The 16892-nt window shown below is 39.2% G+C and overlaps 1 protein-coding gene across 7 annotated transcripts in view; it reads left to right on the forward strand.

Annotated features, from left to right (window-relative positions):
* The window catches only part of BIN1 (bridging integrator 1), a 134738-nt gene that overhangs the window by 97638 nt on the left and 20208 nt on the right, over window positions 1-16892 (forward strand). For 4 of the 7 annotated variants that reach the window (XM_081313286.1, XM_081313285.1, XM_081313288.1 and 1 more), the window contains 2 exons: window positions 10633-10761; window positions 12135-12215. The exons of 2 other annotated variants lie outside the window; for them this stretch is intronic. In XM_081313286.1, the coding sequence (XP_081169412.1) occupies window positions 10633-10761; window positions 12135-12215 (210 nt within the window). The remainder of the gene's footprint in view (window positions 1-10632; window positions 10762-12134; window positions 12216-16892) is intronic. One more of the 7 variants, XM_081313287.1, reaches the window with a different exon arrangement.

Here is a 16892-nt window from a genome sequence, read left to right on the forward strand (position 1 = left end):
AGAGCAGTGTTCTTGGGAGAAGGAAAAAACCAAGATCTGTATTAGCAGTACTCTGGGTTCAAAATGAATCTTTAAAGTCAGTTTAGAAATATGTTAAAACTCAGGTATGAAGGATGTAAAATCTAATTATAGTTAGAGATAACTTGGATAAATGACTGTTTGGTTCAACAGTGTGAACAATATTTGCAACGCTGTTTCTGATGCGATTTTCCACTCCATCTATGAATTTGTTGTTGTTAGTTGCGAAGTCGTGTCCGACCCATTGTGACCCCATGGACAACGTTCCTCCAGGCCTGCCTGTCCTCTACTATCTTCTGGAGTCCATTTAAGGTCACGCCTATTGCTTCAGTGACTCCATCCATCTATGAATAGGGCAATGGAAATATGCTGCTTTGTGTATTTGATTTCCAGTTGGACTGAAACAGTAGTCATTTGGACAAGAAATTGGTCACCATATTTATGTTATTAATTTGCTAATAAGAACCAAAACACTATGGCGGCCCAGTTGCTATCTAGCAGCAATTTTAGTTAATAATACATTATAACAAGTACATTTTACTTGAGATACATTTGCAGAATTGTTTTGTTTAAGTAAAATAAAACTAAAAGTGTGCCATGGGGCCAGCCATTATGTGAGTAGTTTTCATTTAGATCAGGAGTGTCAAACTGCCGGCCCATGGGCTGGCTGCATCATACAGAGGCCACGCCTACCCCAGCTCTGGCAGTGCGAAAAAAGTCACGACACGTCGTGACATGTCACATGACGTGGCGAGTTTGACACCTGTGATTTAGACCAATTTGCTGAGACAATGCTGGTAGAATATAGTAGTATAATGTATATGTTTAATGTCTGCAAATGTTGTCATCTTTCTCTCTCTGATTTCTAAGGCAAGTTTTAACCAATCTTGAAAACTTCTTTGGTTGCTTTTTAAATACTTCTATATTTTTTTCTTTCTTTTTTAACTCTAACAATGTTGCTACTACACTGTCTTACTGGAGTTTTAAATAAGTCACTTGGCTAAACTTGAATTCAAATCATTTTCATAGTTTAGAACATTTTTGGTGATCATTAATGTAATAAGCTACCCAATTTGTAAATGAGTTATCTGAGTTTTAATGTGATGTACTGAAAGTGTATCTGGACGTACACATGTACCTCATTGCACTTGGTAACTAGACCCCAACTTGGGTGTCTTTTTAAATGAGCAAACAATTCAGAGCCATCCTCTAAGGTGTAAGGATAGTATACTTAAACAAATGTTAAGCTCTCGGGGATGTATGCTATTGATTCCAAATTTATTGTGAGAGCAGCAATCTCTGTTGCTTACTTTTTTTCTAAATAATTGTATCTTTTTGGAAAGGTTCTCTTCAGTCACTGCAGCTTATTTCTATTCCTCCTTCCCATCCCAGTAGAAATAGAAACAGCAAAGCAATGAGCAATAGTTGTGACCCCATAGTAATAAACAGCACCTTGTCTTCTAAAACAGTGCAGGAGATGAAAAGGAAAGATGATTGTGGGGGAGACACCAGAATGCACTAGGTGTAGATCTCCTCAGATTAATGGCTTTATAGCCAGAAGACTGCTTAGTGTTCTACACTTTGAGCTGGGCTCGTATATGTTGTAGAATTTTGCTATTTATTCCTATGCTGAGAAATGATTTTCATATCTTTCCAAGAATTTGGAGAGAACTAATAATAAAGATTTTCTGTTTCATAAATTGTAGAAAATGATGAGGTATGTAGTTTGACCTATTTTTAATTGATTTTTTCCGTAGAAAAATATCCATTAGCAACAGAAATCAGATTCATTATAGTAAATATCTAGTGTATTCTATTCAACACAATGCAGATTATTAAGTCATGAGGGAGAATGGATAACTCAGCTAAACTATTTCTCTCCGTCCCCACCAATGTTATACGCTCTTTTATCTTCAGCAACTATTCCTGTGTTGTACATAGCCACTTTCGTCTTAATTTTGATTTAGATTAAGCAAGCTTTTGAAACACCACGGCATCCTGCAAACTCTGAATAGAAGTAGTAGTAAGAGTAGCATAGACACCATCAGCAAAGCTTCTGTCATACCATCTGCATTTGTCACTAAAAACACTGTTCTTTCTAGACACCTTCCACCCCCACCTCCCAAAAGAAATAATACTTAAGAAAGATTCTTACTCTGAGGAGAAGGGGCTACTGACACTATCGCAAAAGGAGAAAACATATGTGGTGCACACTGCCCTCAGCTGGCCTTTCTCTTTCAATGCATAATAAAGCCTGTTATCACTTGGTATGCTCAACAACAGGCAAAATCAAAAGGCCTTAAAATAATCCTGTAAGAGGATTAATTTCAGCCTCTTCATAATTGTTGTATGAATAAAGCATCAACAAATCATGTATCCCTGAGAAAACACAATTGACCCTTTTAGCACAGTAGTGTGATGTGTATCTGGGGTAAATTATTACATTCAGTGTTAGGAAGAAAAAAAGTGAATATCTTGATATAAGATTTTAAAGGAGTATTTGAAAATTTTAGGGACATTGACAGAAAGCTCTCCCTTCTGTAAATAACATAAAATATTTAAACTTTGCAGATAGTCTCATCTTTTAAAACTCTGTATTATTGTATGAAATATGTTTAATGTTTTGGTTCCAAATTATCTTTTTCTTCCAGTTCTTCTTGCTAGAATACAATATCTGTCACCATAAAAGAATAAAGCTGAGCAGTTACTGCTCTGTCATTACAAGGATGCATCATTCAAATTTAAAATAACATTGTTATGAGAGAAAAAATGCAGAAGGTCAAACAAATTAATCTCCTCCCAAACGGTAGGTATGATGTAGACCAGGGATGTCAAACTGGTGGCCTATGGGCCGGATGCATCACATGCAGGACACACCCACCCCGGCTTCGCGAAGGCAAAAAACATCACGATACATCACATGATGTGATTGAGTTTGACATTGGTGATGTAGACTATGTCCCATTTAATGGGATATATACCAACTTTGCACTTTAGAAAAACTGCAAGTAGAACCTTTAATAGTACCAACACTTTAAAGATAAAATGTAACAAAAAAACCTACGGTAATAAGATAGCAGTTTGTAGGGTCTGGGGTGAAAAGCTAATACCTAAATTAATATTGCAGAGAAATACAGCTTATGAAGTCTAAAAACAATGATTAAAAGCACTGTAAAAATGCTATAGAAACCACTTATAAGATACATACAATACACACACACACAGAAACAAACAAATACACACCATATATATACACTTTCATGTTACAAGATTCCCTCCAACTCAACATAGCAGTCCTGGATTAACCATTAAGCAAAATAAGTATATGCATAACTGTTGCCCTTAACTTTTTTCCCTGTCACCCTTGAGTCATATTTTTTTTGTAATTATCCTCCATTGTTTTGTTTATTTTCTTTTAATGACCCTATAATCCCTTGCATTGGGTTGGAGTCGGGGGTGACTGAACAGAGTTCCAGCATTTACTGGCTGGATGCGCTTCCTGATACCCATACGAATTATCCTTATTTTCCATATTTGACTTTAATTTGCATTGTTATACATTTTTTTTGACATGCTGAATGACTAAAGTTTTAAAGTTTGGTTTGATGTTGTCATTTATCACATTTGTTTCCTTCCCATGCCTTTCAGAGAGGGGCAGTATTTTGGGACTCTGCTTTGGGCATCTGTTGGGCTTAATCCTGTCCTGCCACAGAGAGATTACAGGGAAAGTCTCAAATGAAACTGACCATAAAATGTGAATCTCAAAAGGACAATCTTTTTATTGTCAGATATTATGCTGCAAATCTATTATTATAGCTCTAGAAGAAATAATAAACATAGTAATTAGAATGATTTCACCATCCCATTGATGCTAATTAAGGTCAAATTGCTTTAATTTATTTTTTATGTAGCAATATTAAGGGATCTTACATTCATTTCTGCTTTTTATAAAGTACTTCAGGTGCCTGCTGTAAAGAAAAGCATGCAGCTGTTTGCAGAAAAAGTAACAAAACAATTGCAGCAAACAATCAGAGTATGCGAATGCCCTCAGAAGACAAATACAATGTGGAACCACACCCATGAATGCATATCTCTGATAAGCATGGAAAGATTGCAAGTGATGAACCTAGAAGAATAGATTAGAATAGAATAGAGTTGGAAGGGACCTTGGGGGTCTTCTAGTCCAGCTCCCCGCTTAAGGAGGAGAATCTATACCATTTCAGACAAGTGACTGTCTGGCCTCTTTTTAAAAATCTCCAGTGATGGAGCGCCCACGATTTCTGGGGGCAAGCTGTTCCACTGGTTAATTGTCCTGTCAGGAAGTTTCTCCTTAATACCAGGTTGCTTCTCTCTTTGATCAGTTTCTAACCATTGTTTCTTGTCCTGCTCTCTAGTGCTTTGATGAATAACGTGACCCCCTCTTCTTTGTGGCAGCCCCTCAAATACGGGAATACTGCTATCATGTCTCCCCTATTTTTTCTTTTCTTTAGACTAGCCAAACCCAAGTCCTGCAGCCGTTCTTCATATGTTTTAGTCTCCAAGGCTTTCATCATCTTAGTTGCTCTTCTCTGCATTTTTTCCAAACTCTCAACATCTTTTTTGTGATATGGTGACCAAAAGTGGCTGCCATATTCCAGGTGTGGTCTTATTAGGTTTTATAAAGCAGTACTAATACTTTGCATGATCTTGATTCTGTTTATACATCTCAGGATTGTATTAGCTTTTTTGGCTGCTGCTGCACACTGCTGGCTCATGGTCAAGTGATCGTCCCCTAGGACTCCAAGATCCCTCTCACAGTTACTGTTTTTAAGCCAGGTCTCACCCAGTCTGTACTTGTACCTTTGATTTTTCCTGCCTAAATGTAACACTTTGCTTTTCTCCACATTGAAACTCATTTTGTTGGATAGGGCCCATTGTTGAAGTTTGTCAAGATCTTTCGGGATCCTGAGTTTGTCTTCTGGGGTGTTGGCTACTCCTGCCAGTTTGGTGTCATCTGCAAATTTGATGAGTTCCCCTTCAATTCCCTCATCTAAAACTGTATTATAAAATAGTTCCATAAAGGAAGAGATATCTGCTGTATCTCTAAACTAGGGAATTTAAAACCCTTGTTAACAGCTGTTTGTATAGCAGCAGAACCAACTGTAAATGTTGTGACAATGGCAATGTAAATATCCATGGATCCGCTGATTAAGTTACCATTTTATTACAATGAATTTAAACTGATTTAAACAAAGAATAATAAAACTGTAGGATGCTCTATCCAGCATCTACCCAGGATGCTCAAATGAGAACATTTGAAATGCAAACATTGGCAGGCCTGGAGAATAAAACTTCCACAGATAAAGTTCTTATGGGATCAGATAGCAATTTCTGTAAAAAAAACTATTAGTGTACATTAAATAGGTCATATTCTGAAATGGTCACTTGTAAACTTCATGACTTGCAGGTCATGAAGAGGAAAAAAAATCTACCAATGCGTACTGACCTAAATATAAATTTAGCAGAGGATATGACTCTACAGCAAGTGGAAAACAAGACTACTCTTTTGCAATGAACATCTCTGGTCTTTTGAAAGACTGGTGGCTGCTATTTCAAGTCAGAGGACCTTTCTTTTAGGAACTTGATTTGTAACTCTGGCATCATGTTGCTTGTAGATGAATTGAATTAGCGTAGCAGAGTTTCAATATCACAGAAATAAACATGAAGGGATGAACATTAATTAATGTGTGTTTTCCCACTGTGACTGCTAACTCAAGTAAATAATTTATGGAATAACAAGAACCGCCCATTTAGGAAAAAAGTTCCAATATGGGACCAGCCATGCTGCTCTAAAAATAAAAGGACTAATTAAGGTGAGCGACATTTGACACATCTTTATTTTCATTGAATGGTGCAGTGGAAGAGGACCAGGAAGGAGAGTATACCTGATGGAATTCAAGCAGAGCCAGTTCCATTATACAATGATAATGTGTACCTTCCTATGGGACATGAAATTCTTTGGGTATTATGACCAAGATGGTCAAATCAAGCCTCTAGAGAGTTCTTTCTCTTAACCAGTGTTCCAGCCCTCCAACAACCCATAAGGTGTCATCTTCATGCTACCCTGAAGGCAGCCACCCTCACTGCCCCCCAAATCAGCCCCTATAGTATCAAGAAAGCCCACAGTACCAAGAAACCATGCTCACAGGGCAAGGCCCTGGGTTCCAAGTCCAATCTACCAGGCAGGGTCCAGGCCCAATACAAGGGCACCAGGGGTGGGATTCAGATATGTGAACAACTGGTTCTCTGTGTGGATGCCACTTCCGGAAGTCCATTCTGGTCCTGGGCAATAAAAAAATTAGCTACCGGTTCTGCTGAAGTGGTGCAAACCAGCTGAATCCCACCACTGAAGGGCAGTCCTCAGGACAAGGAACAGGTCCCAGAAAAGAAGCAGTTCCAAAGCACCAGTGAAGCAAAGGCCAAACGCAGGCCACAAGAGAAAAACAATCTTCCAAGCAAGGCAAGGCAAACAGCAACAGGCACAATTAAAAGCCAGGAGAGCGTAAGCCAAAACAAACAATTGTTTTGGCAAAGACTAACTCCCCACAGTTTCTCCTTAAGTTACTCCCCTCCAGGTGTTCCTTGTGAGGAGGGGTGTGGCAACCTCCTCCCGAATAGCCTTGCAGCCCTTCTCCGGGCTTGCCTACGCTCCACTCTCCTTGCCCTTGGATCAGTGGAGCAGGCAGCTGTTTCTTCTCAGAGGAGATTGGCTGCCTATCAGCACCACTGCTGGTCATTAGCTGATCCTCCCCTGTCCCTGAGGGGCCTGGGATAGCACCGTCCTCAGCCCCTGCCGTGCATTCCCTGTCGGATGGTCCCAGCACCAAGTCTTTCTCCTCCTCTGAACTGACCTCTGATGGGGCCATGACTATTGGGATAGGTTCTTCCCTGAAATTTAAATAGAAAGAGATAGGCCAGGGGTAGGCAACCTTGGCTCTTTTATGACTCGTGGACTTCAAGACTCCCAGAATTCCTGAGCCAGCTGTGCTGGCTCAGGACTTCTGGGAGTTGAAGTCCACAAGTCATAAAAGAGCCAAAGTTGCCTACCCCTGAGATAGGCCAATGATTTGTAATGCAAAAGACATAATCAGTAGAGAGGAATGCAGTTGTGTAAGTTTGCAGGTTTGTCTAAGACTTGAAAGAGCAGATTAGGAAAGGGAAATTGTCTCATATGAAACCCAGCAAAGCTTATGCTTTTCTGCAAGTTGCGATGCTAACTCCATTAAGGTTTTCAAGTCCAAAAACAGTGTCCAAGTGCTGCAAGGTTCACAGATCCTATTATTGGAAACAGCAGAAGATCTGAAACTCTTGAGGCAAAATTCCTTAAAGAGATAGTTCATAGTTCATGCTGCACTATAAGTGAATTGTTGCATTTGGAATCTGGATATTTCAGACAATGGGAGGATTTGAAATCAACTAAGCTATGAAGCACTGTGGGTTTTCTGTTGAGGAGAGAGAGAGAGAGAGAGACAGATAGTCAGGCATGATGGAATATATAGGGTTAAAAGGACATGAGTTCTAATCCTTCTTGACACAGTAGATGATGGATTAATGAGAGATCCTTAACTCCCACAAATTATTTGACAAATATTACTACTGACAGGCATTGGAGTGCTTTCCCCGTGGTCAAACTTGTACATTGCTCTCCCTATTATTAGAGGGAAAATACCATAAAATCCCAAGAGCTGAGTGAATTTAGTCACAGAGATGAAAGGAAATAGAAATGGTAAACTATTTATTGATAACATCTGCATGTATCACACAAGTAACCATGGGTGGCTTACAGTATTAAGATCAAGAAACCCTTCAAATGTAACCTCCCAGTGCCCAATTGTTTTAAACACCCATACTAGTTGAGCTCATCTCACCCTGGCCCCAATACCTAGGGGATCAGCCAGGCCTGCAATGCTTTCCAAATCTTGAGGGGGGGGGCAGCGAAATGCTGTTCCACAGGGCAGGTACAACCATTTAAGAAGGCATTCAACAAAATGGCATGGTTCAATAAAAAGGATCTAGAGTGTGTCCTCTCTACTAGTTCTGGTGAGGTGAGCAGAAACAATAGGAGAAAATCAGGCCTGCAAGTAGCCTGGCCCTATGCCATGAAGGGGCTTTATAGGTGATGACGAGTACCTTGAAGTGCACTCAGAAGCCTACTGGGAGCCAGTGTTGTTACCTGGGTGTAATGAGAAATACCAAAATTGTGGGCACTGCTGCATTCTGAACCAGCTGCAGCTTCTGAGTGCTCTTCAAGGTTAGCCCCATGCAGAACACAATCACAGTAATCCAAACAGGAGATGACTAAGGCAAGGTCACACAGTCCAGGAAAAAGGTGCAGTTGGCACACAAGACAAAGCCGTGCAAAAGCCCCCACCCCACTTCAGCTCCCATCAGCTCTTCAAATAAGAGCTGAGAGTCTAGGAGGAGCCCCAGATGGCACACCAACTTTGACTGACTGAGGAAGATGGAAAATCCCCCAAACCAGGGGACCCTAAAACCCACAGTGACTACGTCTTGCCAGAGTTGAATCGAAGTCTGTTCTCTCCCATGTACACCCCCCTCAGTTTTCAAGCCCTAGGAAAAGACCTTGAAGCTTTGCTAGGTTGGCCGAGGAAAGAAGTGTACAATTGGGAATCAGCAATGTAGCAGTGATGCCATATTCTGGTACCTCAGCCGGTGTTTTCACGTAGATGTTAAATAAGAATGTGAAAAGGGTAAAGCCCTCAGGCACCTCACAAAATAGGGAGCTCAGGCACAACCTTTTCCCTCTGCCAACACTGATTGGAACCTGGAGAAAGGAGCCATCATAATACTACTTCCTACCCCTACTTGGCCCAAAAGGATAACATGATGGTATTGAAGGCCACTGAGAGATCAAGGGGGGGGGGCAGGATGGATATCCTACATATTACCTTGTTATCCATTTTATAAAGGCAAAGGTAAAGGTTCCCCCGCACATGCGTGCTAGTCATTTCCAACTCTAGGGGCCGGTGCTCATCTCCGTTTCAAAGCCGAAGAGCCAGCACTTGTCCGAGGACATCTCCATGATCATGTGGCCAGCATGACTAGATGCCAAAGGCGCACGGAACGCTGTTACCTTCCCACTATAGTGGTCCCTATTTTTCTACTTGCATTTTTACGTGCTTTCGAACTGCTAGGTTGGCAGAAGCTGGGACGAGTAACAGGCGCTCACTCTGTTACGTGGCACTCGGGATTCGACCCGCCAAACTGCCAACCTTCTGATCGACAAGCTCAGCGTCCTAACCCACTGAGCCACCGCGTCCCATTTTATACAGGACTTCAAAAAGATTAATACAATCGTTGCTAGATGTCCCAGGTAGGCTTAGAAATAGAATTGGGTGATCAGTTTCCATATGTTTGCTCAATCATCACTGATTCTTGAAAAATTCTGAAAAATAATCTATTATTTATCTTTTGCATCATTGTTTTTTCTTCTCTGCACAGTTGTGTTTTTTTTTACTTTTAAGGTTGTTCTTTGGTCATAAATAAAACCGAATAAATGCAAAAAAAAAAAAGAATGCAGTCAAATTTAGAACAAGCTTATCAAGTTCTAAGAACTGCCAAAAGGCAAGTGTGCAAATTGTGTGAATTGTCCTTTTGCATTTCCCGTGACCTAGCACACACCGATTGTGACTAGTGGCTTATTCTTACCAAAACCTTTTATCTGGGCATATTTATTTTTTTAGTCAGGGCAGAGTAGATTTGCATATCGTTTTGATGGAGAAACATTGTTAGAACAGTCAAATTATTTTGAATTTTGAAAATCAATTTACTGCTCTGACATTCTACCTAGAACTGAGATTCATCCTAACTAATTTAGAACCCTAAGACTGTGAAGAGATCTGAGAACGAATGTTATAGTACAAAAGAGAAAATCAATATGTGATACTCCCACTGGTGTGATCCTGTGTACCTGATGATATCAAAAGGAATGACAGCCCTTAATGTAAAATATGTAGGAGAACAAGGATTCTCAGACCAGCTCAATTTCTTCTACTACTGTGTGTGATGTCATGATTCCAAAAGAGTCAGAACTAATTTCTATTAGTTAACATTGAGTAATGTAATTGGCAGCATTATTATCACATTATAACGATAACGATTGGGTTTTACATTATTGGGAGTCTTCTGCACTGGAATCAAAGCTGGTTAGAAACCCTTTTCTCTATGGAAGTAGCTATTTCTACAAATGTAGGGCTGCTAGCTTCTCTGGCTTCATAGAACTTAAAAAAAAAGTAATATGCAATTTCCCATCTTGTTGTTCCAGAAAGTTGCACAGACTCTAAATATGTTTGCATGACCTATCTTATGCATATTAATTATGTTACGCTTCTCCTCTGCAGAAGGGAAACCTGCCCACGACTGAAGTGTAATTAATGATGCAAAGCTTTTTGGAAGAGTGTGATTGTTTTCCCTTATTGCCATGTGTTTTTGTTCTGAGCCTCTTTGTACCTAATATTGAGTGTGCAATTGTTTTTACTTTGCTAACCTGGTTCCTGTCTCTGGTTTTTTGGGTGTTGCTGTTTGTGCCGTGGCCATATGTTCACTTGCATGCAGTTGAGGAAAGGCCCTCCTGTGCCACCACCTCCAAAACTCACTCCATCCAAGGAGATGAAGCAGGAGAACATCCTCAACCTGTTTGATGACAATTTTGTCCCAGAGATCAGTGTGACAACCCCCTCACAGGTTAGCTTCTCCTTCATCCCTTCCCTCTCTTGACCTCTCTTCTGTTGTTTCCCCTCCACTTTTCCTCTCTTTTCCCTACTAGAGGTGTCAGGCCAAGAAAATTGTTCAGAGGGTAAGCAATCCAAGGGGTTTGAATTGGGCCAAAGGGATAGTGAATCGGAACCCCTAAACATTGGTGGGATCTTGACTGGAAATAGAACAGGGAAGAAAATACATTATAAACAGAGCACCTGCTTTCTTCCTTGGCATCCTTCAGCAAGATTTCCAAACTAAATAGGAGAAGTGTGTGGGGTGGGGGAGGAGGAGTGGACTGCAAAAGGCATAGAAATCAAGACAACAGATTTTTAAAACACACTCACATCAAATGATCCTAGCTCTTGAGCCACTCTTTAAACAAAAATTCTCACACAATGGGTTGGAACCCCCAGGTGGCTGTGGAAAACCTGAGCACATTTCTTCTTTTTAATCTGACACAATTTGTCCAGACAAAGTCAGAGCACTGTCAAAACTCAATCTGGACTTTGCTCCTTGTTTTGTCTGCATGAATTTGCAGTGGACAGTTACAAGATAGCAATGGTTGATTAATTAAAATATAATTATTAAAAGTGCTGTATTTCATTAGTTTTATTTACGGTGAGCTTTGGTCCCACAATATTCAAGAATTCCTGACACAAATGAAGTTGTTGACATTTAAGTCTCCCTTATTCAAAAGAATGGAGTTGAATAGTGTGAATTAGAGTGCCAAATGGGCTTCCCACCTGCTTGATTTCCTTTAAAAGGCAGTGGCAGTGAGATCATTTTGTGCTGTTATTTTTCTCAGCTAATACATGGGCAGGACAGTGCCTGTTTAAAAGCTTGTGCAAGAGTCATCTGAAGTTTCATTGTGAGCCTTCCTTGTTTATTCAGAACAAGCATGGGCAATTGTTCTTGGCAATTATTTTACATGATAAATGTTCTCTCTGCCAATGGCTTTAAGAGCTTGGGGTTATACTGAGAAAGGTCATTCCCTAGGGCCTAGGCCAATGATTTGTGTTTAATTATTTTTACAAATGACTAGCATTCACTAGCCCTTCAGAATCTTAAGCCTCCCAAGCTAACCTCTAAAATCAAATTTGCTAAGGCACTTACCTGACCAATAGGTGAGTCTTTTTTTGATGACTCAACTTTAGATACTATGATGAGATTAAAAAAGCAGCCTGACCAGTTTTCTGGCCTCATTCTCACAACTTTTGTCAACATCATCATCATCATCATCATCATCATCATCATCATCGTGATAAATGCTCTTTTATAAAAAAAATATTCATAAAAAGCAATCAATGGCACCTCTAGAATGTATGTTTCCTGACTCCATTCTTCCTTCCCTACCTCAGCACGGTGGCCTGCGGCTTTTACCTCTTCCTCCAGTTCGACGACTGAAACTTTGCGTGAAGGGCCTGAATTTGGGAGAAAAGGCAAGTGTAGGCCTCAGGTTGCCAATGTGAGGGGACACCCCACAGAGGCAGGTGGACACTGCATGTAGTGTTCAATAGTTTGGTGGATCAGAATTTCCTTTTCACTCTGGGATAGAAAGTGAGATACAAAATGACTATTACCAAGTTTTCAATCTCTTTTTTTGTGTGTGTGTAAAACTTCAGTTCTCAGTTAGTACGAGACAAAGAGTAATATGGAATCATCCTGACATGTGCTAACACTGGCAGTGAGCATCAGATAAGTATCAGAGACTTTTCAGACTCAACTGGAAACCCATAGAAGAAAGGAAAAAATGACCAGTCCATCATGTCAACATACTTAACACTTGTGTTTCTCTCTACAGACTGAAGTATTACACTTGGGATATTGGTTTATTGTTTAAATAAAATTTAGGCCTTGCAGAAGCTTAGAAGATTCTGTTCTCTATCTAAAAAACTCCCTTTTTGAACTGCTGTAAGCATAGTAGTTGGCAAAATTTTAGATATTATGTCTGTCTCTTTTTTTCCCCTTGTGGTCCAAAGAGCTTTTGAAGTTATGGAGATTTAGAATGGCGAAAAGACATGAGGAAAAAAAATAAGACATTTTCTGGGTTGCTATTTTTCCAGTCCCTAAAGTATATGCAGAGGTACAAAGATTCTAGCCCTTAAAAACTCCCATATATCGTTGGAGTAAACATGTTCTATCAAGTGTTGTTCTTAGTGACAGACAGAAGACAAATTTAACTCACAAGCAAGCATTGCTATTTTATTTTTTGAGACTAAAAAAAAATAGACAATTTGAAATTTATGGGATATTTTTTTTGACAGAATTGCTTCCATTCAGGAATTCCAATGGTAAAACCTGTCTATGCTTTAATGTTTGAGAAAGCCGTAGGCCACTGATCAGTCTTTCCATCCTTGTCTGCTCCTATCGTTTCCCTATAGCATGCCTCAAGCATTTTTTATGCCATGTTTTGTATTGTATGTATTTGCGTAAAAGCCCTTGCATAAACAGAGTGTTCTGACTGGGACAGGTTCAGAATATAGGATACTTGAACTGGAGAGTATATTTAGAAAACAACGTGAATTGTTAGTGGATAAGGGGTGGGGAGTGATAGGTGTGAACACATTTCTATTTTTAGTGGGGTCAATTATTTAGGAAGATAGAGAAAACTGTCAAGGAGGAAGACTCTTCAATATCTGGTGCAAGTGACAGGTAAGATTCCAGCATGGCTATGATCTCGTTTTAAAACTTTATTTCACGTACACAAAGCTTAAAAACTAGACCTTATTTCCAAAGAAACTGTTGTCAGAACCTTTTAGGTGGAAAATACGGGTTAACTATGAATGTTTAATGTTTATATTGTGGAGGTGAAGGAACAGGAAACATCTTAGCTGAATTAATCGATGGATTTTCTTCTTTTTATAAAGAAAATAAAAATTAAGAAATTACAGTAATATGCTATATAATCATCTAGACAATTTTTGCAGGAAATATGCATCTATATTATCAGATTGCTTTAGCTTAAAAATACCACATACCCATTAACTGATATATTTTTGTTTTCAGTTACTTGAATAGTAGAGATTTGGTGTTGACAATTGTTTTGAATTACCCAGTAAAACTTAGGAAATGATTTAGGTTTTTTTAATGATTATATTAAGCAGTATTATGAAAATGTTGTTTAATATTATCACTTGATAAGATTATATAATCTGCTTAATAATAAGAGAATGCTGGTATTACTGCCTTGCTTGGATGGAATATATCCTGAATGTTTATGGTATTCTGTAACTTATTATTATTAAAAATAAGAGCCCAGTAAGCAAACTGTCTTAATATGGTAGAATAGTAGAGCAATCACTCAGATACAGAATAACAGAGTAGGAAGGGACCTTGGAGGTCTTCTAGTCCAACCCCCTATACTATTTGGAAGCCCTATACCATTTCAGATAAATAAATTACCAGAAATAGGTTTTAAAGAAAGAAAATGATGGGTGGCACAGAAACATTGTGAGACTAAATTAGAGATTTTCACAGAAAATGCTATCCAATCATTTTTTTAAGGTAACCAGAAATGTGGTATCAATACAACAGTTGTGCTGGAAATTGTAGGTGAAGCGGTGAAGCCTGAGAGTCAAAGAGTCCTTGTTTGGATGTGTGGAACTTGAAATTGATCTTTTAATAGACTGCCTAAGACAGTGGCATAACAAGTTCAGTGCATGAGCTTTGTAAAATGTTAATACTTGAATTTTATTATCTACTATTTGCAGAAGTGTTAAGCACATTATAGCCAATCAACATATATGAATATACACTTAATATATAACCTTTTGCACCTTCAGTTTGCAGATAACATCTTCCGCATACCATCCATCTTTTTTAACTGTCTAATCAGCAATACTGATTTTTTTCCTTTAATGCTGCCAAGTTTGATGCCCCTGGGTCCTTCCAGGAGGGAGCCAGCCTATTGGATCTGGATTTTGATCCCATTAAACCAGATAACAACAACCTTGTAGGGAAGTCACCCACACCTGCTACTCAGGTTGGTTTACCCATTGTCATTCCTTAGCTCCATGACCAGGCATTAAAGACTTCATGGGTTCTTATGGGGAGAATTGTATGGGTGTGACAGATGAACTCTTGGTGATTAAAATGCATGCTTGAGTCTTGCATATATCTTGTTGATCAGCAGTAATATTTGGTGTTTATTTAATGTATTTAAGAGCTTCATGTGCATTATTTCTTAGAATATTCCTACCTTGTATTACAGCCAGAGCAAGGAGTTGGAGAGGGGAATAATGGTTTGTCTTTAGCCAAGTTGCAATATTAGAGATTTGGCTAAGTCTGAAATAGTAGAGATTTGGTGTTGACAACAATTTTTTTTTTATTATTCAGTAGATTCAAATTTTTGAATGACATTAAGCAATATTACTAGCTCTGGGAACTTGTAGCAAAATCTTGGGATAACGGATACAACATTACCATGGCTATTTTCATTCCCAGCATTCCCTGTTCTCTGATAGCTTCCACTGACCGGATTGGGCTCGGATGGGAACACTGTTATCAGTGTTATATTACCAGAAAGCCTTAAAGTTAGGTCCTCTATGAGCTTGGTGGAGACTAGATACAGATCCACCGATGGGCAATGAAACTCTGGGAAAAATAAAACATTCCTTCTGCTAAGTCCCATTCAATATGGCAAGACCCTAAGTAAGAGACTACCTCCACCTTATTGCTTCTACCTTCTCCCACTTACAGTTTATTCTGTGGATGCATGTCACATTCAGTATATAGCTCTGAATGAGTTAGATAACAGTTCTTTGCTGTATATATATTTAGTGATACTATGTAAAAGAATAATCCCCCCAAACAGGAGAACTAAGGTAGGTAAATATACGTGTCCCAGGATAATGTTGCAATATCTAATCTGTGTCAGTCACTGGGACCAGAGCTTTCAGACTTCTGCCGGAGTCCATCCTCGGGGATGTGTCACAGGGATTGAGGATGGGCTCCAGCACAAGTCCAAAAGCTCAGGAGACAAAACTTCTGGTTCCGGTGACTGACCCAGATTGGATCCTGCAGAACTAAGGTAGTCTATGATCCTCAGATAGCAACCATTCACAAGTATGATTGTAATAAATGGTAATAAAAATTATTTTCTGACCAATGCAGGCATTTATGACAAACAAAGGCCTTAAGTGTGAAAGTGATTAAGATCTGGTCAGTTTTAGACATCAGCTGTGAGCCTAAGGGTTCTAATGGACTAATTAAATGTCACAAAGCTGAGCTTGTTAACTTGTGCTTTGCACTTTTTTGCCACATACATGCTGCCAAGAAAAGCAGTTCAGGAAGTGAGCTTGTTTAAGCAATCCCTCTGTCCTGGAAGGGGGGAAAGGGAAGAAAAAAGGGTCAGGCACAGGGCACTATCTGAATGAGAGGGCAGCAGCCAGCGATCTTCATACTGTTTCTGTCTCACACATCTCAGTCACATTTCACTGGAACCAATTGTAGTCACTACAAGAAGACTACTGTATAACTGTCATCACTACTGTGTCAACAGGTAATGAAAGATTGTCCAGATTGCTTTATGCAATAAGCTCTGTAAAGCATGTTCCCATCACTCATGGTGAATGGTGATTAATAATCAGGCATTCCATAGAGTATTATTAGTTAGATGCCATTGAGTTAGATGCTCATGGTGACTGCATAGGCAAACACTCTTCATTTTGTACAGTATTTAGTTGTAACTCAGATTCCTTTGAAGGACACTTCTTTGATCCCATCCATTCATCTTATCTGTCATCTTCCCCCTTTTGAGTACTGAATTATTTAAAGAACTCAACTACTGAAATGGATTGATCATGGGCCAATCAGCTGACCACATAGAATCATTATCTGCAGAAGGATCTGTTCCTAACTTGGTCCTTCAAGTCTTAACTACTGAAGTGGACCATGCAAAATTATAAAACCACATTACTCAGTTTCAGTGTATGATATTACTAAAAATTTTGTGGCCATTTGGTATTTTTGCACTTTTTATGTTGTTTGAAATAATAAAGACTTAATGCTTTTTTTCCCCATTGCTTTTTGCTATGCTTAGTCTTTGCCTTGGGATTTATGGGAGGTAAGATTTCTGTTAATACAACTTTCACTGCAAAATTATGATGTAACACGTG

Source organism: Vipera berus, assembly GCF_964194415.1.
Source record: "Vipera berus genome assembly, chromosome: 1".
In the NCBI taxonomy this organism is placed as follows: domain Eukaryota; kingdom Metazoa; phylum Chordata; class Lepidosauria; order Squamata; family Viperidae; genus Vipera; species Vipera berus.